Here is a 27,445-nt window from a genome sequence, read left to right as displayed (position 1 = left end):
AGGGGATCTGCTCATGTGGACCTGGAGAGAGGATCTGTTCATGTGGACCGGGAGAAGGGATCTGCTCATGAGGACCGGGAGAGGGGATCTGCTCATGTGGACCTGGAGAGAGGATCTGTTCATGTGGACCTGGAGAGAGGATCTGCTCATGTGGACCGGGAGAGGAGATCTGCTCATGAGGACCGGGAGAGAGGATCTGCTCATGTGGACCTGGATAGAGGATCTGCTAATGTGGGTCGGGGGAGTGGATCTGCTCAGGTGGACTGGGGGAGAGGTTCTGATCATGTGGAATGGGGGAGAGGTTCTGATCATGTGGAATGGGGGAGAGGATCTGCTCATGTGGAATGGGGGAGGGGATCTGCTCATGTGGAATGGGGGAGAGGATCTGCTCATGTGGCCCGGGAGAGGGGATCTGCTCGTGTGGACCGGGAGAGGGGATCTGCTCGTGTGGACCGGGAGAGGGGATCTGCTCATGTGGACCGAGAGAGGCGATCTGCTCATGTGGCCCGGGAGAGGGGATCTGCTCGTGTGGACTGGAAGAGGGGATCCACTTATGTGGACCAAGGGAGAGGATCTACTCATGTGGACTGAGGGAGAAGTTCTGCCCATATGGACCAAGGTAAATGATCTGCTCATGTGGACTTGGGGAGAGGTTTAGCTCATTTGGACTGGGGGAGAGGATCTGTTCATGTGGACCTGGAGGGGGGATCTGCTCATGTGGACCTGGAGAGGGGATCTGCTCATGTGGACCTGGAGAGGGGATCTGCTCATGTGGACCAGGGGAGAGGATCTGCTCGCGTGGCCAGGCGGAGAGGACCTGCTCACATGTACTGGGGGAGAGGTTCTGCTCATGTGGACTGAGGTAAATGATCTCGTCTAGTGGACTGACAGAGAAGTTCTGCCCATATGGACCAAGGTAAATTATCTGCTCATCTGGACATAGGGAGAGTTTCAGCTCATGTGGACATTGAGAGGGGTCTGCTTATGTAAACCAGGGGAGAGGATCTGCTCACGTGGCCTGGAGGAGGGGATCTGCTCATGTGGACCGAAGGAGAGGATCTGCTCATGTGGATTGGGAGAGAGGATCTGCTCATGTGGACTTGGAGAGAGGATCTGCTCATGTGGACCTGGAGAGAGGATCTGCTCATGTGGACTGGGAGAGGGGATCTGCTCATGAGGCCCGGGAAAGGGGATCTGCTCATATGGACCGGGAGAGGGGATCTGCTCATGAGGATCGGGAGAGGGGATCTGCTCATGAGGATCGGGAGAGGGGATCTGCTCATGTGGACCTGGATAGAGGATCTGCTAATCTGGACCAGGGGAGTGGATCTGCTCAGGTGGACCGAGGGAGAGGATCTGCTTACGTGGACTGGGGGAGAGGTTCTGATCATGTGGAATGGGGGAACGGTTCTGATCATGTGGAATGGGGGAGAGGTTCTGATCATGTGGAATGGGGGAGAGGATCTGCTCATGTGGAATCGGGGAGAGGATCTGCTCATGTGGACCTGGAGAGAGGATCTGCTCATGTGGACCTGGAGAGAGGATCTGCTCATGTGGACCGGGAGAGGAGATCTGCTCATGAGGACCGGGAGAGAGGATCTGCTCATGTGGACCTGGATAGAGGATCTGCTAATGTGGGTCGGGGGAGTGGATCTGCTCAGGTGGACTGGGGGAGAGGTTCTGATCATGTGGAATGGGGGAGAGGTTCTGATCATGTGGAATGGGGGAGAGGATCTGCTCATGTGGAATGGGGGAGAGGATCTGCTCATGTGGAATGGGGGAGAGGATCTGCTCATGTGGACCTGGAGAGAGGATCTGCTCATGTGGACCGGGAGAGGGGATCTCCTCATGAGGACCAGGGAGAGGGGATCTGCTCATGTGGACCTGGAGAGAGGATCTGCTCATGTGGACCGGGAGAGGGGATCTGCTCATGTGGACCGGGAGAGGGGATCTGCTCATGTGGCCCGGGAGAGGGGATCTGCTCATGTGGACCGGGAGAGGGGATCTGCTCATGTGGACCGGGAGAGGGGATCTGCTCATGTGGACTGGGAGAGAGGATCTGCTCATGTGGACCTGGAGACAGGATCTGCTCATGTGGACCTGGAGAGAGGATCTGCTCATGTGGACTGGGAGAGGGGATCTGCTCATGAGACCCGGGAAAGGGGATCTGCTCATATGGACCGGGAGAGGGGATCTGCTCATGAGGATCAGGAGAGGGGATCTGCTCATGAGGATCGGGAGAGGGGATCTGCTCATGTGGACCGAAGGAGAGGATCTGCTCATGTGGATTGGGAGAGAGGATCTGCTCATGTGGACCTGGAGAGAGGATCTGCTCATGTGGACCTGGAGAGAGGATCTGCTCATGTGGACTGGGAGAGGGGATCTGCTCATGAGGCCTGGGAAAGGGGATCTGCTCATATGGACCGGGAGAGGGGATCTGCTCATGAGGATCGGGAGAGGGGATCTGCTCATGAGGATCGGGAGAGGGGATCTGCTCATGTGGACCTGGATAGAGGATCTGCTAATGTGGACCAGGGGAGTGGATCTGCTCAGGTGGACCGAGGGAGAGGATCTGCTTACGTGGACCGGGGGAGAGGTTCTGATCATGTGGAATGGGGGAACGGTTCTGATCATGTGGAATGGGGGAGAGGTTCTGATCATGTGGAATGGGGGAGAGGTTCTGATCATGTGGAATGGGGGAGAGGATCTGCTCATGTGGAATCGGTGAGAGGATCTGCTCATGTGAACCTGGAGAGAGGATCTGCTCATGTGGACCTGGAGAGAGGATCTGCTCATGTGGACTGGGAGAGGGGATCTGCTCATGAGGACCGGGAGAGGGGATCTGCTCATGTGGACCTGGAGAGAGGATCTGCTCATGTGGACCGGGAGAAGGGATCTGCTCATGAGGACCGGGAGAGGGGATCTGCTCATGTGGACCTGGAGAGAGGATCTGCTCATGTGAACCGGGAGAGGGGATCTGCTCATGTGGACCGGGAGAGATGATCTGCTCATGTGGACCTGGAGAGAGGATCTGCTCATGTGGACCGGGAGAGGAGATCTGCTCATGAGGACCGGGAGAGAGGATCTGCTCATGTGGACCTGGATAGAGGATCTGCTAATGTGGGTCGGGGGAGTGGATCTGCTCAGGTGGACTGGGGGAGAGGTTCTGATCATGTGGAATGGGGGAGAAGTTCTGATCATGTGGAATGGGGGAGAGGATCTGCTCATGTGGAATGGGGGAGAGGATCTGCTCATGTGGAATGGGGGAGAGGATCTGCTCATGTGGACCTGGAGAGAGGATCTGCTCATGTGGACCGGGAGAGGGGATCTGCTCATGTTGACCGGGAGAGGGGATCTGCTCATGTGGCCCGGGAGAGGGGATCTGCTCGTGTGGACCGGGAGAGGGGATCTGCTCGTGTGGACCGGGAGAGGGGATCTGCTCATGTGGACTGGGAGAGGGGATCTGCTCGTGTGGACTGGAAGAGGGGATCCACTTATGTGGACCAAGGGAGAGGATCTGCTCATGTGGACTGAGGAAGAAGTTCTGCCCATATGGACCAAGGTAAATGATCTGCTCATGTGGACTTGGGGAGAGGTTTAGCTCATTTGGACTGGGGGAGAGGATCTGCTCATGTGGAATAGGGGAGAGGATCTGTTCATGTGGACCCGGAGAGGGGATCTGCTCATTTGGACCTTGAGGGGGGATCTGCTCATGTGGACCTGGAGAGGGGATCTGCTCATGTGGACCTGGAGAGGGGATCTTCTCATGTGGACCAGGGGAGAGGATCTGCTCGCGTGGCCAGGCGGAGAGCACCTGCTCACATGTACTGGGGGAGAGGTTCTGCTCATGTGGACTGAGGTAAATGATCTCCTCTAGTGGACTGACGGAGAAGTTCTGCCCATATGGACCAAGGTAAATTATCTGCTCATCTAGACATAGGGAGTTTTAGCTCATGTGGACATTGAGAGGGGTCTGCTTATGTAAACCAGGGGAGAGGATCTGCTCACGTGGCCTGGAGGAGGGGATCTGCTCATGTGGACCGAGGGAGAGGATCTGCTCATGAGGATCGGGAGAGGGGATCTGCTCATGAGGCCCGGGAGAGGGGATCTGCTCATGTGGACCGGAAGAGGGGATCTGCTCATGAGGATCGGGAGAGGGGATCTGCTCATGAGGATCGGGAGAGGGGATCTGCTCATGAGGATCGGGAGAGGGGATCTGCTCATGTGGACCTGGATAGAGGATCTGCTCATGTGGACCTGGAGAGGGGATCTGCTCATGTGGACCGGGGGAGGATCTGCTCATGTGGACCGGGGGAGAGGATCTGCTCATGTGGACCGGGGGAGAGGATCTGCTCATGTGGACCTGGAGAGGGGATCTGCTCATGAGGATCAGGAGAGGAGATCTGCTCATGTGGACCGGAAGAGGGGATCTGCTCATGTGGACTGGAAGAGGGGATCTGCTCATGAGGATCGGGAGAGGGGATCTGCTCATGAGGATCGGGAGAGGGGATCTGCTCATGTGGACCTGGATAGAGGATCTGCTCATGTGGACCTGGAGAGGGGATCTGCTCATGTGGACCGGGGGAGAGGATCTGCTCATGTGGACCGGGGGAGAGGATCTGCTCATGTGGACCGGGGGAGAGGATCTGCTCATGTGGACCTGGAGAGGGGATCTGCTCATGAGGATCAGGAGAGGGGATCTGCTCATGAGGCCCGGGAGAGGGGATCTGCTCATGTGGACCGGAAGAGGGGATCTGCTCATGAGGATCGGGAGAGGGGATCTGCTCATGTGAACCTGGATAGAGGATCTGCTAATGTGGACCGGGGGAGAGGATCTGCTCATGTGGAACGGGGGAGAGGATCTGCTCATGTGGACCGGGGGAAAGGATCTGCTTATGTGGACCGGGGGAGAGGATCTGCTCATGTGGACCTGGAGAGGGGATCTGCTCATGTGGACCGGGGGAGAGGATCTGCTCATATTGGAAAGTCTGATCCGAGCAGAGGAGAGGTGCTGCTACACTGGGACGACTGATTATAATGCTGCCATATAGCAGAATGCTGGGAGATTAATTGAACTTTCCATGGTTCATTCCTATCAGAGGTGATACTTTTCCTTTAAAGGGACAGCTCATGTAGTTTTAGTCATTCTCTGTACGGGTGGTTTACAGCGAAGGGTTAATCAGAAACCCAATCAGGAGTTACAGAAGAGGAATGAACGTGGTTGTCCTGACCCCTCCCGGAATTATTTCCCCATGAGGCATCTTTGAAACAACAGAAGGTGTGACTGGACTTACTTGTTAGGTTCTGGGAGGGTTCGGACCTCTCCTCCTCTGTGGTGTCCGTGTCGTCGTCCTGCTCATCTGTGTCCTCGGACTCGTCGCTGTCCTCTATCCACGTCCCCGGCATCAGTCCAGAAGAGTCGTAGGAGTTACATAGTGGCCCCACAATGTGAGTTATAAAAGATTCTTGAAGTTTGGCCAATTGAGGGGCCGATCGATCCATAAAGGGGCTGATCGGGAGGCCGAGGCTGGCTTCTTCATCGCCCTGGAAACAGACAGCAGACGGTCACTACAGTCCGCAGCTCCTCCGCTCTATTACACATCTCTGTCTTACTGCCAAGAGATTACAGCTGTGAAGCCTTGTTGTCAGATCCTCTTCTTTTTGGGTTGTCGATGCCCCTCCCACTGAGATCTTTTCATTATGGAAGAGGAGACAGGTCTAAGGTGTCTGCAGGTGAAGATTTAGGCGGCTCTATAAGGTCCCAGAGAGGAGAGGATCTGCACTTTAGGCTTGTGGAGCTTTTATATCCCTAACCCTGATCTGCAGAACAACATAGAGAAGTGACGAAAAGCGGCGGAAAATCCGGAACATCGCAGATTATTTCCAATTATTCAACTATAATTACAACGTGGCCTCAGGATTGGGACGAGCTCCTCGAATTTCTGTATGTCAAAAATTCTCCCCCATTAAAGGGGTATTCCATCTTAAGCACTTTTGGCATATTCACAGTCCCACCTCCTGGCGGCCAGTCCCCGCACAGTCCCATGACGAAGCGGCTGGGCTTGTGTGCGGCCTTCTCCTTTAAGGTTCCAGATAGCGCGCCTCTTTCCATAACTCCCATAGATTTTAATATGGATATGACATAAATGCTAACGTTTGGAATACCGCTTTAAGAGGGAGGAGTTAAAACAATCCAGGAGGAGAGGAAGCTCCAGTTTAAGCCCAAAAATGTATTTATGACCTTAAAGGGCCGGTGTCCATTCTCCTGTAAATAATTGTATCGTTATGTCATAAAAAAAAGTTCTGCAACTTTCTGATAGACTTTGTCAAGATCTCTGCTTGCTGTTAGACATTGCTTATATTGAAGGGCTAATAACCTGTCTTGACCTAGTACTGCCGACACAGCTGAAAGCTTGTTACAATGTATCAGTGGAGGTAAGGGCTTTCCGTCTGTTTAGCTCAGACTGGATACAACTGTAACAAACCCCCTGCCGTGAAAAGTATTAGGCCAGGATGGGTTTTCAGCCGCCGGATGTAAACAATAAATGTTCCCATTCACTGACAGGAAGCAGATATTGACAAAGAATTAAAGCATAAAACCTATTAATAACGTTTCATTCTGCAGGGATGAAGCTTCATGGACGGCCCGTTGGCCCTCATCTCCCGGACGATGTAGAGAAGATGCACCTTCTGGAGACTCATTTCAATAGAAGGATTAGGAGCAGTCACCTGCAGGGGCCCGGGGACCCCCATGAGGCTCACCTGCTCATAGAACTCATTGACGATGCCCTCTGTCCACTTTAAATGGAGGTCTTTGCACTTGGCGGGTCCGTTGATGTCGGCCAGCTTAATGCACATTTGACAAACCAACAATCGGTCGTTCTCATTTGACCAATCGATTCCGGGGCCGACGTCTTCATTCACCTTTAAGGGAGAGAACGAGACGTAAGACGGAGACCGGGGGCGGCAGAGGCGCAGGACGGCAGAGGCGCAGGACGGAAGAGGCGCAGGACGGAAGAGGCGCAGGACGGCAGAGGCGCAGGATGGCAGAGGCGCAGAACGGCAGAGGCGCAGGACGGAAGAGGCGCAGGACGGCAGAGGCGCAGGACGGAAGAGGCGCAGGATGGAAGAGGCGCAGAACGGCAGAGGCGCAGGACGGAAGAGGCGCAGGACGGCAGAGGCGTAGGACGGAAGAGGCGCAGGACGGCAGAGGCGCAGGACGGAAGAGGCGCAGGACGGAAGAGGCGCAGGACGGAAGAGGCGCAGGACGGAAGAGGCGCAGGACGGAAGAGGCGAAGGACGGCAGAACTCACTTCTCACCTTCGCATTGAACTCAGCCAGGAAATCAAAGTGTTTCTTGAGGTCGGTGGCCAGAATGGCCTCGATGACCAGGAAGCGAAACCTCTTGAACTCCATGTGGTCTAAGTTGACTAAGAAGTTGTATTCAGGCCTGGAGAGGAAGAGGTTCCAGGCGGCGGCGGCGTGGTGATTCTCCAGGACTGACCGGTCATTATACAGCACTGCCTAGAAAACGAGGCCTCCAGTCATTTACTGTCCCATATAGAATATAAATCCTCTCATGTATAGCCCCTCCCATATAAATATAGAACATATAGCCCCTCCCATATAAATACAGAACATATAGCCCCTCCCAAATAAATACAGCACATATAGCCCCTCCCAAATAAATACAGAACATATAGCCCCTCCCATATAAATACAGCACATATAGCCCCTCCCATATAAATAGAGAACATATAGCCCCTCCCATATAAATATAGAACATATAGCCCCTCCCATATAAATATAGAACATATAGCCCCTCCCATATAAATACAGAACATATAGCCCCTCCCATATAAATACAGAACATATAGCCCCTCCCATATAAATACAGCACATATAGCCCCTCCCATATAAATATAGAACATATAGCCCCTCCCATATAAATATAGAACATATAGCCCCTCCCATATAAATATAGAACATATAGCCCCTCCCATATAAATATAGAACATATAGCCCCTCCCATATAAATACAGAACATATAGCCCCTCCCATATAAAAATAGAACATATAGCCCCTCCCATATAAATATAGAACATATAGCCCCTCCCATATAAATATAGAACATATAGCCCCTCCCATATAAAATATAGCCCCTCCCATATAAAATATAGCCCCTCCCGTTAAATATAACATATAGCCCCTCCCATAATATAATTGATAATATAGCCCCTCCCACATTATTATAATTAGAACACAGCCACGTTTCGGGCCCGATCTCTTACCTGGGGGGCATTAGTAGCTACTAGGAAGGCATTTGTTCTTCCCGGATGGTCATAGTCGTGCATGGCCGCCGCTACGTACAACGCCATCAGCTCTAGGGACGGAATATTACCCGATAAACATCCGTACGTCTCCTCAGAAGGATTGTACGTCTTAGAGAAGACATATCCCATGTGTCCGTGCGTGATTCCACTGTCAGAATCTGCGGGAGAGAGGACACAGGAGCTTAAACTTCAATGTATAGAGTGACCGACAACTACTGGGAGCCCAGTTGTCAGACCCCGCCCCAAGTAATGAGGCTGGAAAGACCTGAAAGTGACAGGTTCCGGCTGATAATCTATAGTATAATATACAGAAGATATAATGTCGGACCCCCGGCGGCTGCGGGAAGATGAGGGGCAGGACCCAGACATTTACATTGTATCTTCTAGACATTCTCAGAATATTGTGAGGTGTAATAAATGTCACCGACTGAAGAGGGCGCAGTACCGGAATCACTGGCGGAGCTGTGATCGTTCACCACGGTCTGGAGTCCTGGGATGGCCTGAGTGCTCAGATACCAGACGGCGTGCAGGACATCAGTGGCGTGGATCCGATTGTGATCTGAAAAATTCAAAGTGTTTACAGTCACTGCCACCTAGTGGTCACACACTGCAACTGCAAGATGTATATAGCAATACACAATGTATCACACCCATCATCCCTGACCCCAGGAGCTCACAATCTAATCTCCCTATCACACACAATGTATCACTCCCATCATCCCTGAGCCCAGGAGCTCACAATCTAATCTCCCTATCACATACAATGTATCACTCCCATCATCCTGACCCCAAGAGCTCACAATCTAATCTCCCTATCACACAATGTATCACTCTCATCATCCTGACCCCAGGAGCTCACAATCTAATCACCATATCACACACAATGTATCACTCCCATCATCCTGACCCCAGGAGCTCACAATCTAATCACCCTATCACACACAATGTATCACTCTCATCATCCTGACCCCAGGAGCTCACAATCTAATCTCCCTATCACACAATGTATCACTCCCATCATCCTGACCCCAAGAGCTCACAATCTAATCTCCCTATCACACAATGTATCACTCCCATCATCCCTGACCCCAAGAGCTCACAATCTAATCTCCCTATCACACATACAATGTATCACTCCCATCATCCCTGTCCCCAGGAGCTCACAATCTAATCTCCAGATCACACACAATGTATCACTCCCATAATCCCTGACCCCAAGAGCTCACAATCTAATCTCCCTATCACATACAATGTATCACTCCCATCATCCCTGACCCAGGAGCTCACAATCTAATCTCCCTATCACATACAATGTATCACTCCCATCATCCCTGACCCCAGGAGCTCACAATCTAATCTCCCTATCACACACAATGTATCACTCCCATCATCCCCGGCCCCAGGAACTCACAATCTAATCTCCCTATCACAGAATGTATCACTCCCATCATCCCTGACCCCAGGAGCTCACAATCTAATCTCCCTCACACAATGTATCACTCCCATCATCCCTGACCCCAGGAGCTCACAGTCTAATCTCCCTATCACACAGAATGTATCACTCTCATCATCCTGACCCAGGAGCTCACAATCTAATCTCCCTATCAAACAATGTATCACTCCCATCATCCCTGACCCAGGAGCTCACAATCTAATCTCCCTATCACACACAATGTATCACTCCCATCATCCCTGATCCAGGAGCTCACAATCTAATCTCCCTATCACACACAATGTATCACTCCCATCATCCCTGACCCAGGAGCTCACAATCTAATCTCCCTATCACACACAATGTATCACTCCCATCATCCCTGACCCAGGAGCTCACAATCTAATCTCCCTATCACACAATGTATCACTCCCATCATCCTGACCCCAGGAGCTCACAGTCTAATCTCCCTATCACACAATGTATCACTCTCATCATCCTGACCCCAGGAGCTCACACTCTAATCTCCCTATCACACACAATGTATCACTCCCATCATCCCTGACCCAGGAGCTCACAATCTATTTCCAGCACATTACTTGCGCCATTTTTCTGTTGCCGATAGATACATGCACCCCAATGTTTACCTCATGGCTCCTTTAAGATGATGGCGTCCTCCCCCCCCTCGGGACCCGACCTGCCGGCGACTTCTCACCCGGACGCATAAAGCGGCAAAAAGGTAATTAAACTTTCATAGCGACATGTCAGAGGTTTTGATCGCTGGGGTCCGAGCACGGAGACCCCCACCGATCGCCAGAAAGAAGCGGCAGAAGCGCCCGGGTGACCTCTGTGCCGCTTCGTTTCCTCGGAGCGGTGTACGGGCTCCATAGAAGGTCTATGAGGAAAACCGATCAGAAACGAAGCGGCACAGAGGTCACCCGGGCGCTTCTGCCGCTTCTTTCTGGCGATCGGTGGGGGTCTCCGTGCTCGGACCCCAGCGATCAAAACTTCTGACATGTCGCTATGAAAGTTTAGTTACCCTTTAAATATAGAATGACCCCAATAGTGCTGAAACGTATGTACCCCCTTATCATATGCCCCCCGCTACGCCCCCCATGAGCAGGTGTAATAATAGGAGTCGCCCCCTGGTGGTGGGCTCCGCACTCACAGGGGATGTCTCTGTATCCGTTCTCCAGCGCGTGGAAGTAGTTCATGAATTCCTTCAGCGGAATCTTAAACGTCTCCAGCAAATTCATGTCATCGAAGAGCCGATACGACATCTGAAACGAGAGGCAGCGCAATGAGCAGGACTCACCCGTCCCCATCATACCATGGCTGCTAAAAGAGAGCAGCAGCTGGAGAATCCTGGACAGGATGGAATTAGTCACAGATTTAAAGTAAAACCACTTTTGTAGAAAAATGTCTTATACTCAAGTCACATCAAAAGCTGCATTCACAGTTTTGCTGGTTTCTTGTCACCAGAGTACAATGCTTGCTGGGAGCTCAGACTGCTAGAGCTATGTGTCTGCCGAACGTAGGATAATCGTGACAGCAGCTCTGGGTGTGTGTGGAGTATAATACATGGTATAATGGCAGAATTGTGACTGCAGTTCTGGATGTCACTAGAATATCACATAACGTAACAGCAGAATAGTGACTGCAGCTCTGGATGTGACTGGAGTATAAGACATGATGTCACCCAAGAATAGTGACTGCAGCTCTGGATGTGACTGGAGTATAAGACATGATGTCACCCAAGAATAGTGACTGCAGCTCTGGATGTGACTGGAGTATAAGGCATGATGTCACCCCAGAATAGTGACTGCAGCTCTGGATGTGACTGGAGTATAAGACATGATGTCACCCCAGAATAGTGACTGCAAAGCTCTGGATGTGACTGGAGTATAAGACATGATGTCACCCCAGAATAGTGACTGCAGCTCTGGATGTGACTGGAGTATAAGACATGATGTCACCCCAGAATAGTGACTGCAGCTCTGGATGTGACTGGAGTATAAGACATGATGTCACCCCAGAATAGTGACTGCAGCTCTGGATGTGACTGGAGTATAAGACATGATGTCACCCCAGAATAGTGACTGCAGCTCTGGATGTGACTGGAGTATAAGACATGATGTCACCCCAGAATAGTTACTGCAGCTCTGGATGTGACTGGAGTATAAGACATGATGTCACCCAAGAATAGTAACTGCAGCTCTGGATGTGACTGGAGTATAAGACATGATGTCACCCCAGAATAGTGACTGCAGCTCTGGATGGGACTGGAGTATAAGACATGATGTCACCCCAGAATAGTGACTGCAGCTCTGGATGTGACTGGAGTATAAGACATGATGTCACCCCAGAATAGTGACTGCAGCTCTGGATGTGACTCACAGATCAGTAAATGGTTGTAAAGTGACAGGTTTAAGGTTGGAGGTTGAGACAATGACACTCGCTGTCAGTTATTTGCCCCTGTCATCTGCCCCCAGGAGGTGAGATACCCCCTGCTGCCTGTATGGCTCTTACCTGGCTGAGGATTCTGCCGCCTTTCTGTCCCGTTATCTCCATCAGGTCAAATATAGGAAAGTTCCAATTGTTCACCTCTCCCATGAGGACCTCTATGTTCTCCATAATGAGGGGCTCCGGGGCCAGGAGGGGCTTGTCCTGACAATCAGAGAAGGCCGTCAGTTCTCAGCCGCTGCCTCATATTACAGACATAATGTCGCTCCGTGGAGCTTGCGGTAGTCTGAGATCCCCCTCCTATGTCATCAGAGGCTAATGATGCGGTGTCCCTCCCCCATGCTTTACACTGCAGCTCTGCTTGTTCAGATTGGCTGCTGTGTCAAGCTCAGCAGGAGGTCAGTGCATGGAGAGATGATTACAGGGTCAGAAGATTATAAACAAAAGTTCATCAGAAATTTGGTGAATAGTCTGTGGGGAGGAGCCTAAATGAGGGGGAGGAGCCTGGAGAGCGGATATAATGAATTATTACAGGATTTATATATATTATTATCAGCGAATTACAAACAAATGATCACACAAAGAGCTGAATTCTGCTTGCTGCAGTTACCACTAGGGGGAGCTCACTACGTACAGATATATACAGCTCCAATAGAATTACATGATAAGATTCTGCTGCCTGCAGTCACCACTAGGGGGAGCTCACTACGTACAGATATATACAGCTCCAATAGAATTACATGATAAGATTCTGCTGCCTGCAGTCACCACTAGGGGGAGCTCACTACATACAGATATATACAGCTACCATAGAGTTACATGATAACATTCTACTGCCTGCAGACACCACTAGGGGGAGCTCACTACATACAGATATATACAGCTCCCATAGAGTTACATGATAACATTCTGCTGCCTGCAGCCACCACTAGAGGGAGCTCACTACATACAGATATATACAGCTCCCATAGAGTTACATGATAACATTCTGCTGCCTGCAGTCACCACTAGGGGGAGCTCACTACATACAGATATATACAGCTCCCATAGAGTTACATGATAAGATTCTGCTGCCTGCAGTCACCACTAGAGGGAGCTCACTACATACAGATATATACAGCTACCATAGAGTTACATGATAACATTCTACTGCCTGCAGACACCACTAGGGGGAGCTCACTACATACAGATATATACAGCTCCCATAAAGTTACATGATAATAATCTTCTGCCTGCAGTCACCACTAGGGGGAGCTCACTACATACAGATACATACAGCTCCCATAGAGTTACATGATAACATTCTGCTGCCTGCAGTCACCACAAGGGGGAGCTCACTACATACAGATACATACAGCTCCCAAAGAGTTACATGATAACATTCTGCTGCCCGCAGCCACCACTAGGGGGAGCTCACTACATACAGATATATACAGCTACCATAGAGTAACATGATAACATTCTCCTGCCTGCAGCCACCACTAGGAGGAGCTCACTACATACAGATATATACAGCTCCTATAGAGTTACATGATAACATTCTGCTGCCCGCAGCCACCACTAGAGGGAGCTCACTACATACAGATATATACAGCTACCATAGAGTAACATGATAACATTCTCCTGCCTGCAGCCACCACTAGGAGGAGCTCACTACATACAGATATATACAGCTCCCATAGGGTTACATGATAACATTCTGCTGCCTGCAGTCACCACTAGAGGGAGCTCACTACATACAGATCCCATAGAGTTACATGATAACATTCTGCTGCCCGCAGCCACCAGTAGGGGGAGCTCACTACATACAGATATATACAGCTCCTATAGAGTTACATGATAACATTCTGCTGCCCGCCGCCACCACTAGGGGGAGCTCACTACATACAGATATATACAGTTCCCATAGAGTTACATGATGCCACCACTAGGGGGAGCTTGTAGTATTCAGATTTATACAGCAGGGAGCTCTTCCTAGTGGTGAATAAGTAATAAAGTAAAAATAAAAAATGAATAAAAAGTAAAATAAAAATATTTTATAATATATATATAAACAATAAAGCTTCATCAGCGGCGTCGTTGAGGGGTTAATAGAAGTGGCGCACTTTCTGCAGGAATTATAAGAACATGAGACATAAATTCAATATCTACAATAACAAGTGAGAGGTTCAGATGTCTCCGGGGTGCGTGTGCGGTATACAGGGGGTCATTACATAGAGAGAGACTGACCTGCCCCCTCCCCCACTGCGCCTCCCTTGATTTCGCCATGAATCCTGCACGGTTACGTGGTGCTGACATGTGATTGGCTGCGGGCGTCATGTGATCACTGACCTCGGTTGGTAATAGGTCTAGGCTGTCGGGTCGGAACGTTCTGGTGGATTGTGTTAGCTCCGCCTCCACGTCGTCCTGTACGATGTCGCTGCTGTCGGTTTCGTGCGTGCTGTCGTAGTCGGAGGTGGCGTGCGCCGGATCATCTGTAACGACGAGTGACAGCGTTTCCTTATAATCATCTATCTGGTCCCTATAATGGACGCTGGTAATAACGCACGCAGTACCGGCTCTGCTCCCGGAGGGCGGCGTCTCGTCATGGCGGTCCGGCGTCCTCTCCGCTGGATTTCCCTGGTCGTACGTCCTCCCACAGCTGCAACACAGAGATACGTCCGGTCAGGCGCGCGGCACATTCTGCCGTTTTCTTGAGATTTTGTTGCGTTTTAAAACGTTTAAAAAAAACGAATCTGAAAAAACCTTCATGTTCTAAACACCCGCGAGGGCCAAAAGAACGCAACAAAACCGCCAAAAAAACCGCACAATGTGAAGCAGTCACTCATTATATCCACAATCACCACATTTAAAGGGAAACACCACCTGACACCCCCCCCCCCCCCCCCGGCGCCGCTCAGAGAATGTCACTAAAAACCCCGGAACACGGAAATCGCAGTCAGGACTCCGCCCACAGCGACCACTCACCTGCTACACACCCCCGCGGCTTCATGCGGCGGCTCCGGAATCTCGGGGGCGCTCTTCGTACATGTTAAGGTCTTGTGCGGGTTCAGACCCAGCCGGCCGCCATCACCAGCGTCTGTGAATTGGGGGGGGAAGGATTTTATTGTTGGACTGGGGGCCGGTGTCCCGTGAATGGGAGAATGACAAGGAGAGGTAAGCGGAGAAATGCTAGGAGGAATACCTGAGGAACACAGAAGAGACAATGTATCATCATCCACAGCAACAGCAGGGACTCAGGGGGGCACTTACTTTCACATATTACCACTCATAGACGAGGGAGATGCAACAGCAGAATAGTGACTGCAGCTCTGGATGTGACTGGAGTATAAGATATGATGTGACTGCAGCTCTGGATGTGACTGGAGTATAAGACATGATGTGACTGCAGCTCTGGATGTGACTGGAGTATAAGTCATGGTGTAGCAGCAGAATAGTGACTGCAGCTCTGGCTGTGATTGGAGTATAAGACATGTTGTGACTGCAGAAAAGTGACTGCAGCTCTGGCTGTTATTGGAGTATGAGACATGATGTGACTGCAGAATAGTGACTGCAGCTCTGGCTGTTATTGGAGTATGAGACATGATGTGACTGCAGAATAGTGACTGCAGCTCTGGATGTGACTGGAGTATAAGACATGATGTGACTGGAGTATAAGACATGATGTGATTGCAGCTCTGGCTGTGGTTGGAGTATGAGACATGATGTGACTGCAGCTCTGGCTGTGATTGGAATATAAGATATGATGACACTGCAGCTCTGGATGTGATTGGAGGATGTAATATAATATTCAGATGCGGAGCTGCGGTTTGTCCGTGGCCGCTCTCTGTGTTATTGCGACGGTTAATAAACGGCATCTCGCGCTCATCCGCCTCAGTTACAGGATCGGTCAAACTGACATTTTCTAACAAATACACAAACTACTAAACGACAGCGGATGAGACTGAACATCACAGTAATCACCACCATCATCCTCACAACCACCATTATCATGATGAATAGAATGTCAGCACTGCAGTGTAGACTGACACACATACACAGAAGCAGGGGAGGATATCCCCACATCATTCAGGGTGTGTAGAAAGCCTGTGGTGGGTGTACTGGCGCTATCCGTGGTCGTCACCTTCCTATTTCTCTATTACAGCTGCGCCCCCGTCGTCCCCTCACCTTGTCTTCTCTTGGAGTTCAGGTGATTGACGTTGGACACTACAAATGGTGTAGAGAAGGAGCGGCTCTTGCTGATGCCCCCCAGGAGGGTATTATTCCACGTCTCAGGATTGGCACTGCAGGAAATCAGAGAAAAGTACAATGTAACAAACCCTCAGCTGTGACATAAGAAGCAGGGGATATAAGCAGACGTCATTTATAGGTCATACCTGGCAGACGTTGTGTCAGTGGGTTTAATACTGCCGCTGCGATCTCTCCGGACCGGCGCTGGTTCTAGAGTCGGTAAACCGGTGGCCGAGGTGGTCGTGGTCCACGTGGAGGAGACTCTTCGTGACAGTCCTGGTGGAAGACTTCTCCGTAATCGCTGGAAAGCCACAAAAACAACACATGATTGTCCCATAACTGATCCGGAGCTGTGTTCTGCTCCAGTCACATCCAGAGCTGCAGTCACCCCATGTATTCTACTCCAGTCACATCCACAGCTGCAGTCACTATTTCGCTGGATTCCTGTAAACGCTCAATCTGCAGAAGCTCATAGCTCACTGCTGCCCCCTGCTGGTTCAGTCTGTACAGAGGATGTCCTGCTGTAATCACAATGATACTCTGGATCACAGCTAAATTATTTGTGATGTACTAGTCAGAACAGTGCACTCCAAATGACCGCAGCTCTGGATGTGACTGGAGTATAAAACATGATCTGTCTCAGGGTCCGATTAGCAGCTCTGGATGTGATTGGAATATAAAACATGTGTCTCAGGGTCGGATTAGCAGCTTTGGGTGTGGCTGGAGTATAAAACATGATGTATCTCAGGGTCAGAGTAGCAGCTCTGTATGTAACTGGAGTATGACATGATGTGTCTCAGGGTTGGAGTAGCAGCTCTGGATGTGACTGGAGTATGACTGGATTTGGGGTCGTGGTTTGGCTTTACCTTTGGTATCGTCATTTTGTCCCCTTTCTCGGACCCCTCCTCAGAATCGGAACAAGCGTAGTTCTCGCTGAAGTTGACCCTGGGCTTGTGGATGGGCTGGAAGTTCAGCTGAGTGTTTAGAAGATTACTGACCGCCCGCAAGGAAGAGCACACATGGGGGGGCAACGAGGGGTCAACGAGGAGGTCAGTGATGAGACCGTGGGCCTCCCCCATAACAGCGATGTCTACAGTGATGGTGGTACCTGAGGACTGAAGAAGAGGAAACCATCAGACACAGCGCAAGCAAGAGCAAAAATACTGAACAGTACAAACCGGCATATAATAATATTCTGCTGCCTGCAGCCACCACTAGGGGGAGCTCTATGCATACAGATATATACAGCTCCCATAGAGTTACATGATAACATTCTGCTGCCTGCAGTCACCACTAGGGGGAGCTCACTACATACAGATATATACAGCTCCCATAGAGTTACATGATAACATCCTGCTGCCTGCAGTCACCACTAGGGGGAGCTCACTACATACAGATATATACAGCTCCCATAGCCTTACATGATAACATTCTACTGCCTGCAGTCACCACTAGGGGGAGCTCACTACATACAGATACATACAGCTCCCATAGAGTTACATGATAACATTCTGCTGTCTGCAGCCACCACTAGGGGGAGCTCACTACAAACAGATATATACAGCCCCCATGGAGTTACATGATAACATTCTGCTGCCTGCAGCCACCACTAGGGGGAGCTCACTACATACAGATATATACAGCCCCCATGGAGTTACATGATAACATTCTGCTGCCTGCAGCCACCACTAGGGGGAGCTCAATGCATACAGATATATACAGCTCCCATAGTTACATGATAACATTCTACTGCCTGCAGCCACCACTAGAGGGAGCTCACTACATACAGATATATACAGCTCCCATAGAGTTACATGATAACATTCTGCTGCCTGTAGTCACCACTAGGGGGAGCTCACTACATACAGATATATACAGCTCCCATAGAGTTACATGATAATATTCTGCTGCCTGCAGCCACCACTAGGGGGAGCTCAATGCATACAGATATATACAGCCCCCATAGAGTTACATGATAACATTCTGCTGCCTGCAGTCACCACTAGAGGGAGCTCACTACATACAGCTCCCATAGAGTTACATGATAACATTCTGCTGCCTGCAGCCACCACTAGAGGGAGCTCACTACATACAGATATATACAGCTCAGCATAGAGTTACATGATAACAGCCACCACTAGGGGGAGCTCACTACATACAGATACATACAGCTCCCATAGAGTTACATGATAACATTCTGCTGCCTGCAGCCACCACTAGAGGGAACTCACTACATACAGATATATACAGCTCCCATAGAGTTACATGATAACATTCTGCTGCCTGCAGCCACCACTAGGGGGAGCTAACTACATACAGATATATACAGCTCCCATAGAGATACATGATAACATTCTGCTGCCTGCAGTCACCACTAGGGGGAGCTCACTACATACAGATATATACAGCTCCCATAGAGTTACATGATAACATTCTGCTGCCTGCAGCCACCACTAGAGGGAGTTCACTACATACAGATATATACAGCTCCCATAGAGTTACATGATAACATTCTGCTGCCTGCAGCCACCACAAGAGGGAGCTCACTACATACAGATATATACAGCTCCCATAGAGTTACATGATAACATTCTGCTGCCTGCAGTCACCACTAGAAGGATCTCACTACATACTGATATATACAGCCCCCATAGAGTTACATGATAACATTCTGCTGCCTGCAGTCACCACTAGGGGGAGCTCACTACATACAGATATATACAGCTCCCATAGAGTTACATGATAACATTCTGCTGTCTGCAGCCACCACTAGGGGGAGCTCACTACATACAGATATATACAGCTCCCATAGAGTTACATGATAACATTCTACTGCCTGCAGCCACCACTAGGGGGAGCTCACTACATACAGATATATATATATATATACACAGCTCCCATAGAGATACATGATAACATTCAGCTATCAGTAGCCACCAAAAGGGGGAGCTCACTACATACAGAAATATACAGCTCCCATAGAGTTACATAATAACATTCTGCTGCCTGTAGTCACCACTAGGGGGAGCTCACTACATACAGATATATACAGCTCCCATAGAGTTACATAATCACATTCTGCTGCCTGCAGTCACCACTAGGGGGAGCTCACTACATACAGATTTATACAGCTCCCATAGAGTTACATGAAAACATTCTGCTGCCTGCAGCCACCACTAGAGGGAGCTCATTACATACAAATTTATACAGCTCCCATAGAGTTACATGATAACATTCTGCTGCCTGCAGTCACCACTAGGGGGAGCTCCCTACATACAGGTATATACAGCTCCCATAGAGTTACATGATAACATTCTGCTGCCTGCAGTCACCACTAGGGGGAGCTCCCTACATACAGGTATATACAGCACCCATAGAGGAGTATGTTGAGTATGTGATGGGGAGCAGTTCGCTGTCACCAGGGATCTTGTTGCAGTCATTTGTACATCACTGACAGCAGAAACCGCGAAGATACAATGAACCGGAACCCGTTACACGCTCGCTGCGATTATTCATTATACTGAGATCATTTACCACAAAGCACAAACTACAGAAGGTTAATGCAAAGACTCTGCAGAGCATTGCTCCTCTACCTCGTGACATATATTATTATTATCTCATTATATTATATTATTATTATTATATTATTATTATTATTATCTCATTATATTATATTATTATTATTATCTCATTATATTATATTATTATTATCTCGTTATATTATATTATTATTATCTCGTTAGATTATATTATTATTATCTCATTATATTATATTATTATTATCTCATTATATTATATTATTATTATCTCATTATATTATATTATTATTATCTCATTATATTATATTATTATTATCTCATTATATTATATTATTATTATCTCATTATATTATATTATTATTATCTCATTATATTATATTATTATTATCTCATTATATTATATTATTATTATCTCATTATATTATATTATTATTATCTCATTATATTATATTATTATTATCTCATTATATTATATTATTATTATCTCATTATATTATATTATTATTATCTCATTATATTATATTATTATTATCTCGTTATATTATATTATTATTATCTCGTTAGATTATATTATTATTATCTCATTATATTATATTATTATTATCTCATTATATTATATTATTATTATCTCATTATATTATATTATTATTATCTCATTATATTATATTATTATTATCTCATTATATTATATTATTATTATCTCATTATATTATTATTATCTCATTATATTATATTATTATTATCTCATTATATTATTATTATCTCATTATATTATATTATTATTATCTCATTATATTATTATTATCTCGTTATATTATATTATTATTATCTCATTATATTATTATTATCTCATTATATTATATTATTATTATCTCATTATATTATTATTATCTCATTATATTATATTATTATTATCTCATTATATTATTATTATCTCATTATATTATATTATTATTATCTCATTATATTATTATTATCTCGTTATATTATTATTATCTCGTTATATTATATTATTATTATCTCATTATATTATATTATTATTATCTCATTATATTATATTATTATTATCTCATTATATTATATTATTATTATCTCATTATATTATATTATTATTATCTCATTATATTATATTATTATTATCTCATTATATTATTATTATCTCATTATATTATTATTATCTCGTTATATTATATTATTATTATCTCGTTATATTATATTATTATTATCTCATTATATTATATTATTATTATCTCATTATATTATATTATTATTATCTCATTATATTATATTATTATTATCTCATTATATTATATTATTATTATCTCATTATATTATATTATTATTATCTCATTATATTATATTATTATTATCTCATTATATTATAGTGATATATCCTGCAGATTATTACACCACTGAACTCCCTACAGATCTGCAGAACATTGCTCCTCTACCTCCTGACAGATACATAGTGATATATCCTGCAGATTATTACACCACTGACCTCTCTGCAGAACATTGCTCCTCTACCACCTGACAGATACATAGTGATATATCCTGCAGATTATTACACCACTGACCTCTCTGCAGAACATTGCACCTCTACCTCCTGACAGATACACAGTGATATATCCTGCAGATTATTACACCACTGACCTCTCTACAGATCTGCAGAACATCGCTCCTCTACCTCCTGACAGATACATAGTGATATATCCTGCAGATTATTACACCACTGACCTCTCTACAGATCTGCAGAACATTGCGCCTCTGCCTCCTGACAGATACATAGTGATATATCCTGCAGATTATTATACCACTGACCTCTCTACAGATCTGCAGAACATTGCTCCTCTACCTCCTGACAGATAGTGATATATTCTGCAGATTATTACACCACTGACCTCTCTACAGATCTGCAGAACATTGCTCCTCTACCTCTTGACAGATACATAGTGATATATTCTGCAGATTATTACACCACTGACCTCTATACAGATCTGCAGAACATCGCTCCTCTACCTCCTGACAGATACATAGTGATATATCCTGCAGATTATTACACCACTGACCTCTCTACAGATCTGCAGAACATTGCTCCTCTACCTCCTGACAGATACATAGTGATATATTCAGCAGATTATTACACCACTGACCTCTCTACAGATCTGCAGAACATTGCTCCTCTACCTCCTGACAGATACATAGTGATATATCCTGCAGATTAATACACCACTGACCTCTCTACAGATCTGCAGAACATTGCTCCTCCACCTCCTGACAGATACATAGTGATATATTCTGCAGATTATTACACCACTGTCCTCTCTACAGATCTGCAGAACATTGCTCCTCTACCTCCTGACAGATACATAGTGATATATTTTGCAGATTATTACACCACTGACCTCTCTACAGATCTGCAGAACATTGCTCCTCTACCTCCTGACAGGTACATAGTGATATATCCTGCAGATTATTACACCACTGACCTCTCTGCAGAACATCGCTCCTCTACCTCCTGACAGATACATAGTGATATATCCTGCAGATTATTACACCACTGACCTCTCTACAGATCTGCAGAACATTGCTCCTCCACCTCCTGACAGATACATAGTGATATATCCTGCAGATTATTACACCACTGACCTCTCTGCAGAACACCGCTCCTCTACCTCCTGACTGATACATAGTGATATATTCTGCAGATTATTACACCACTGACCTCTCTACAGATCTGCAGAACATTGCTCCTCCACCTCCTGACAGATACATAGTGATATATCCTGCAGATTATTACACCACTGACCTCTCTACAGATCTGCAGAACATTGCTCCTCTACCTCCTGACAGATACATAGTGATATATCCTGCAGATTATTACACCACTGACCTCTCTACAGATCTGCAGAACATCGCTCCTCTACCTCCTGACAGGTACATAGTGATATATCCTGCAGATTATTACACCACTGACCTCTCTACAGATCTGCAGAACATTGCTCCTCCACCTCCTGACAGATACATAGTGATATAACCTGCAGATTATTACACCACTGACCTCTCTACAGATCTGCAGAACATTGCTCCTCTACCTCCTGACATACATAGTGATATATCCTGCAGATTATTACACCACTGACCTCTCTACAGATCTGCAGAACATCGCTCCTCCACCTCCTGACAGATACATAGTGATATATCCTGCAGATTATTACACCACTGACCTCTCTACAGATCTGCAGAACATTGCTCCTCTACCTCCTGACAGATACATAGTGATATATCCTGCATATTATTACACCACTGACCTCTCTACAGATCTGCAGAACATCGCTCCTCTACCTCCTGACAGATACATAGTGATATATCCTGCAGATTATTACACCACTGACCCCTCTACAGATCTGCAGAACATTGCTCCTCTACCTCCTGACAGATACATAGTGATATATCCTGCATATTATTACACCACTGACCTCTCTACAGATCTGCAGAACATCGCTCCTCTACCTCCTGACAGATACATAGTGATATATCCTGCAGATTATTACACCACTGACCTCTCTACAGATCTGCAGAACATTGCTCCTCTACCTTCTGATAGATACATAGTGATATATTCTGCAGATTATTACACCACTGACCTCTCTACAGATCTGCAGAACATTGCTCCTCTACCTCCTGACAGATACATAGTGATATATTCTGCAGATTATTACACCACTGACCTCTCTACAGATCTGCAGAACATTGCTCCTCTACCTCCTGACAGATACATAGTGATATATCCTGCAGATTATTACACCACTGACCTCTCTACAGATCTGCAGAGCATTGCTCCTCCACCTCCTGACAGGTACATAGTGATATATCCTGCAGATTATTACACCACTGACCTCTCTGCAGATCTGCAGAACATTGCTCCTCCACCTCCTGACAGATACATAGTGATATATCCTGCAGATTATTACACCACTGACCTCTCTAGTGAACTGCAGAACATTGCTCCACTACCACCTGACAGATACATAGTGATATATCCTGCAGATTATTACACCACTGACCTCTCCACAGATCTGCAGCACATTGCTCCTCTACCTCCTGACAGATACATAGTGATATATCCTGCAGATTATTACACCACTGACCTCTCTACAGATCTGCAGAACATTGCTCCTCTACCTTCTGACAGATACATAGTGATATATCCTGCAGATTATTACACCACTGACCTCTCTACAGATCTGCAGAACATTGCTCCTCTACCTCCTGACAGATACATAGTGATATATCCTGCAGATTATTACACCACTGACCTCTCTACAGATCTGCAGAACATTGCTCCTCCACCTCCTGACAGATACATAGTGATATATCCTGCAGATTATTACACCACTGACCTCTCTACAGATTTGCAGAACATTGCTCCTCCACCTCCTGACAGATACATAGTGATATATCCTGCAGATTATTACACCACTGACCTCTACAGATCTGCAGAACATTGCTCCTCTACCTCCTGACAGGTACATAGTGATATATTCTGCAGATTATTACACCACTGACCTCTACAGATCTGCAGAACATTGCTCCTCTACCTCCTGACAGGTACATAGTGATATATCCTGCAGATTATTACACCACTGACCTCTACAGATCTGCAGAACATTGCTCCTCTACCTCCTGACAGATACATAGCGATATATCCTGCAGATTATTACACCACTGACCTCTCTACAGATCTGCAGAACATTGCTCCTCTACCTCCTGACAGATACATAGTGATATATCCTGCAGATTATTACACCACTGACCTCTCTACAGATCTGCAGAACATCGCTCCTCTACCTCCTGACAGATACATAGTGATATATCCTGCAGATTATTACACCACTGACCTCTCTACAGATCTGCAGAACATTGCTCCTCCTCCTCCTGACAGATACATAGTGATATATTCTGCAGATTATTACACCACTGACCTCTCTACAGATCTGCAGAACATTGCTCCTCTACCTCCTGACAGATACATAGTGATATATCCTGCAGATTATTACACCACTGACCTCTCTACAGATCTGCAGAACATTGCTCCTCCACCTCCTGACAGATACATAGTGATATATTCTGCAGATTATTACACCACTGACCTCTCTACAGATCTGCAGAACATTGCTCCTCCACCTCCTGACAGATACATAGCGATATATCCTGCATATTATTACACCACTGACCTCTCTACAGATCTGCAGAACATCGCTCCTCTACCTCCTGACAGATACATAGTGATATATCCTGCAGATTATTACACCACTGACCTCTCTACAGATCTGCAGAACATTGCTCCTCTACCTCCTGACAGATACAGTGATATATCCTGCAGATTATTACACCACTGACCTCTCTACAGATCTGCAGAACATTGCTCCTCTACCTCCTGACAGATACATAGTGATATATCCTGCAGATTATTACACCACTGACCCCTCTACAGATCTGCAGAACATTGCTCCTCCACCTCCTGACAGATACATAGTGATATATACTGCAGATTATTACACCACTGACCTCTCTACAGATCTGCAGAACATTGCTCCTCTACCTCCTGACAGATACATAGTGATATATCCTGCAGATTATTACACCACTGACCTCTCTACAGATCTGCAGAACATTGCTCCTCTACCTCCTGACAGATACATAGTGATATATCCTGCAGATTATTACACCACTGACCCCTCTACAGATCTGCAGAACATTGCTCCTCTACCTCCTGACAGATACATAGTGATATATTCTGCAGATTATTACACCACTGACCTCTCTACAGATCTGCAGAACATTGCACTTCTACCTCCTGACAGATACATAGTGATATAACCTGCAGATTATTACACCACTGACCTCTCTACAGATCTGCAGAACATTGCTCCTCTACGTCCTGACAGATACATAGTGATATATCCTGCAGATTATTACACCACTGACCGCTCTACAGATCTGCAGAACATCGCTCCTCCACCTCCTGACAGATACATAGTGATATATCCTGCAGATTATTACACCACTGACCTCTCTACAGATCTGCAGAACATCGCTCCTCTACCTCCTGACAGATACATAGTGATATATCCTGCAGATTATTACACCACTGACCTCTCTACAGATCTGCAGAACATTGCTCCTCTACCTCCTGACAGATACATAGTCATATATCCTGCAAATTATTACACCACTGACCTCTCTACAGATCTGCAGAACATTGCTCCTCTACCTCCTGACAGATACATAGTGATATATCCTGCAGATTATTACACCACTGACCTCTCTACAGATCTGCAGAACATTGCTCCTCTACCTCCTGACAGATACATAGTGATATATCCTGCAGATTATTACACCACTGAACTCTCTACAGATCTGCAGAACATCGCTCCTCTACCTCCTGACAGATACATAGTGATATATCCTGCAGATTATTTCACCACTGACCTCTCTACAGATCTGCAGAACATTGCTCCTCTACCTCCTGACAGATACATAGTGATATATCCTGCAGATTATCACACCACTGACCTCTCTACAGATCTGCAGAACATCGCTCCTCTACCTCCTGACAGATACATAGTTATATATCCTGCAGATTATTACACCACTGACCTCCCTACAGATCTGCAGAACATTGCTCCTCCACCACCTGACAGATACATAGTGATATATCCTGCAGATTATTACACCACTGACCTCTCTACAGATCTGCAGAACATTGCTCCTCTACCTCCTGACAGATACATAGTGATATATCCTGCAGATTATTACACCACTGACCTCTCTACAGATCTGCAGAACATTGCTCCTCTACCTCCTGACAGATACATAGTGATATATCCTGCAGATTATTACACCACTGACCTCTCTACAGATCTGCAGAACATTGCTCCTCTACCTCCTGACAGATACATAGTGATATATCCTGCAGATATTACACCACTGACCTCCCTAGAGATCTGCAGAACATTGCTCCTCTACCTCCTGACAGATACATAGTGATATATCCTGCAGATTATTACACCACTGACCTCTCTACAGATCTGCAGAACATTGCTCCTCTACCTCCTGACAGATACATAGTGATATATCCTGCAGATTATTACACCACTGACCTCTCTACAGATCTGCAGAACATCGCTCCTCTACCCCCTGACAGATACATAGTGATATATCCTGCAGATTATTACACCACTGACCTCTCTGCAGATCTGCAGAACATTGCTCCTCTACCTCCTGACAGATACATAGTGATATATCCTGCAGATTATTACACCACCGTCGTCTCTACAGACCTGCAGAACATTGCTCCTCCACCTCCTGACAGATACATAGTGATATATCCTGCAGATTATTACACCACTGACCTCTCTAGAGATCTGCAGAACATCGCTCCT

At 46.7% G+C, this 27,445-nt stretch overlaps 1 protein-coding gene across 2 annotated transcripts in view; it reads right to left on the bottom strand.

Annotated features, from left to right (window-relative positions):
- PDE3A (phosphodiesterase 3A) overlaps positions 1-17,570 on the bottom strand; it is a 33,892-nt gene extending 16,322 nt beyond the window's left edge. The window contains exons 1-13 of one of the 2 annotated variants that reach the window (XM_075849029.1): positions 17,325-17,570; positions 16,605-16,759; positions 16,396-16,511; positions 15,196-15,412; positions 14,784-14,869; positions 14,560-14,702; positions 12,295-12,432; positions 10,934-11,045; positions 8,779-8,892; positions 8,292-8,491; positions 7,321-7,524; positions 6,763-6,924; positions 5,295-5,544 (exon numbers count right to left, since the gene is read on the bottom strand). In XM_075849029.1, the coding sequence (XP_075705144.1) occupies positions 5,295-5,544; positions 6,763-6,924; positions 7,321-7,524; positions 8,292-8,491; positions 8,779-8,892; positions 10,934-11,045; positions 12,295-12,432; positions 14,560-14,702; positions 14,784-14,869; positions 15,196-15,412; positions 16,396-16,511; positions 16,605-16,759; positions 17,325-17,537 (2,110 nt within the window). In that variant the 5' untranslated portion in view covers positions 17,538-17,570. The remainder of the gene's footprint in view (positions 1-5,294; positions 5,545-6,762; positions 6,925-7,320; positions 7,525-8,291; positions 8,492-8,778; positions 8,893-10,933; positions 11,046-12,294; positions 12,433-14,559; positions 14,703-14,783; positions 14,870-15,195; positions 15,413-16,395; positions 16,512-16,604; positions 16,760-17,324) is intronic. The other variant, XM_075849030.1, reaches the window with a different exon arrangement.
- Between the last annotated feature and the right edge of the window lie 9,875 nt (positions 17,571-27,445).

The sequence above is a fragment of the Rhinoderma darwinii genome, unplaced genomic scaffold (assembly GCF_050947455.1).
Source record: "Rhinoderma darwinii isolate aRhiDar2 unplaced genomic scaffold, aRhiDar2.hap1 Scaffold_645, whole genome shotgun sequence".
Classification (NCBI taxonomy): Eukaryota; Metazoa; Chordata; class Amphibia; order Anura; family Rhinodermatidae; genus Rhinoderma; species Rhinoderma darwinii.
This window is presented reverse-complemented; position numbering and strand designations above follow the sequence as displayed.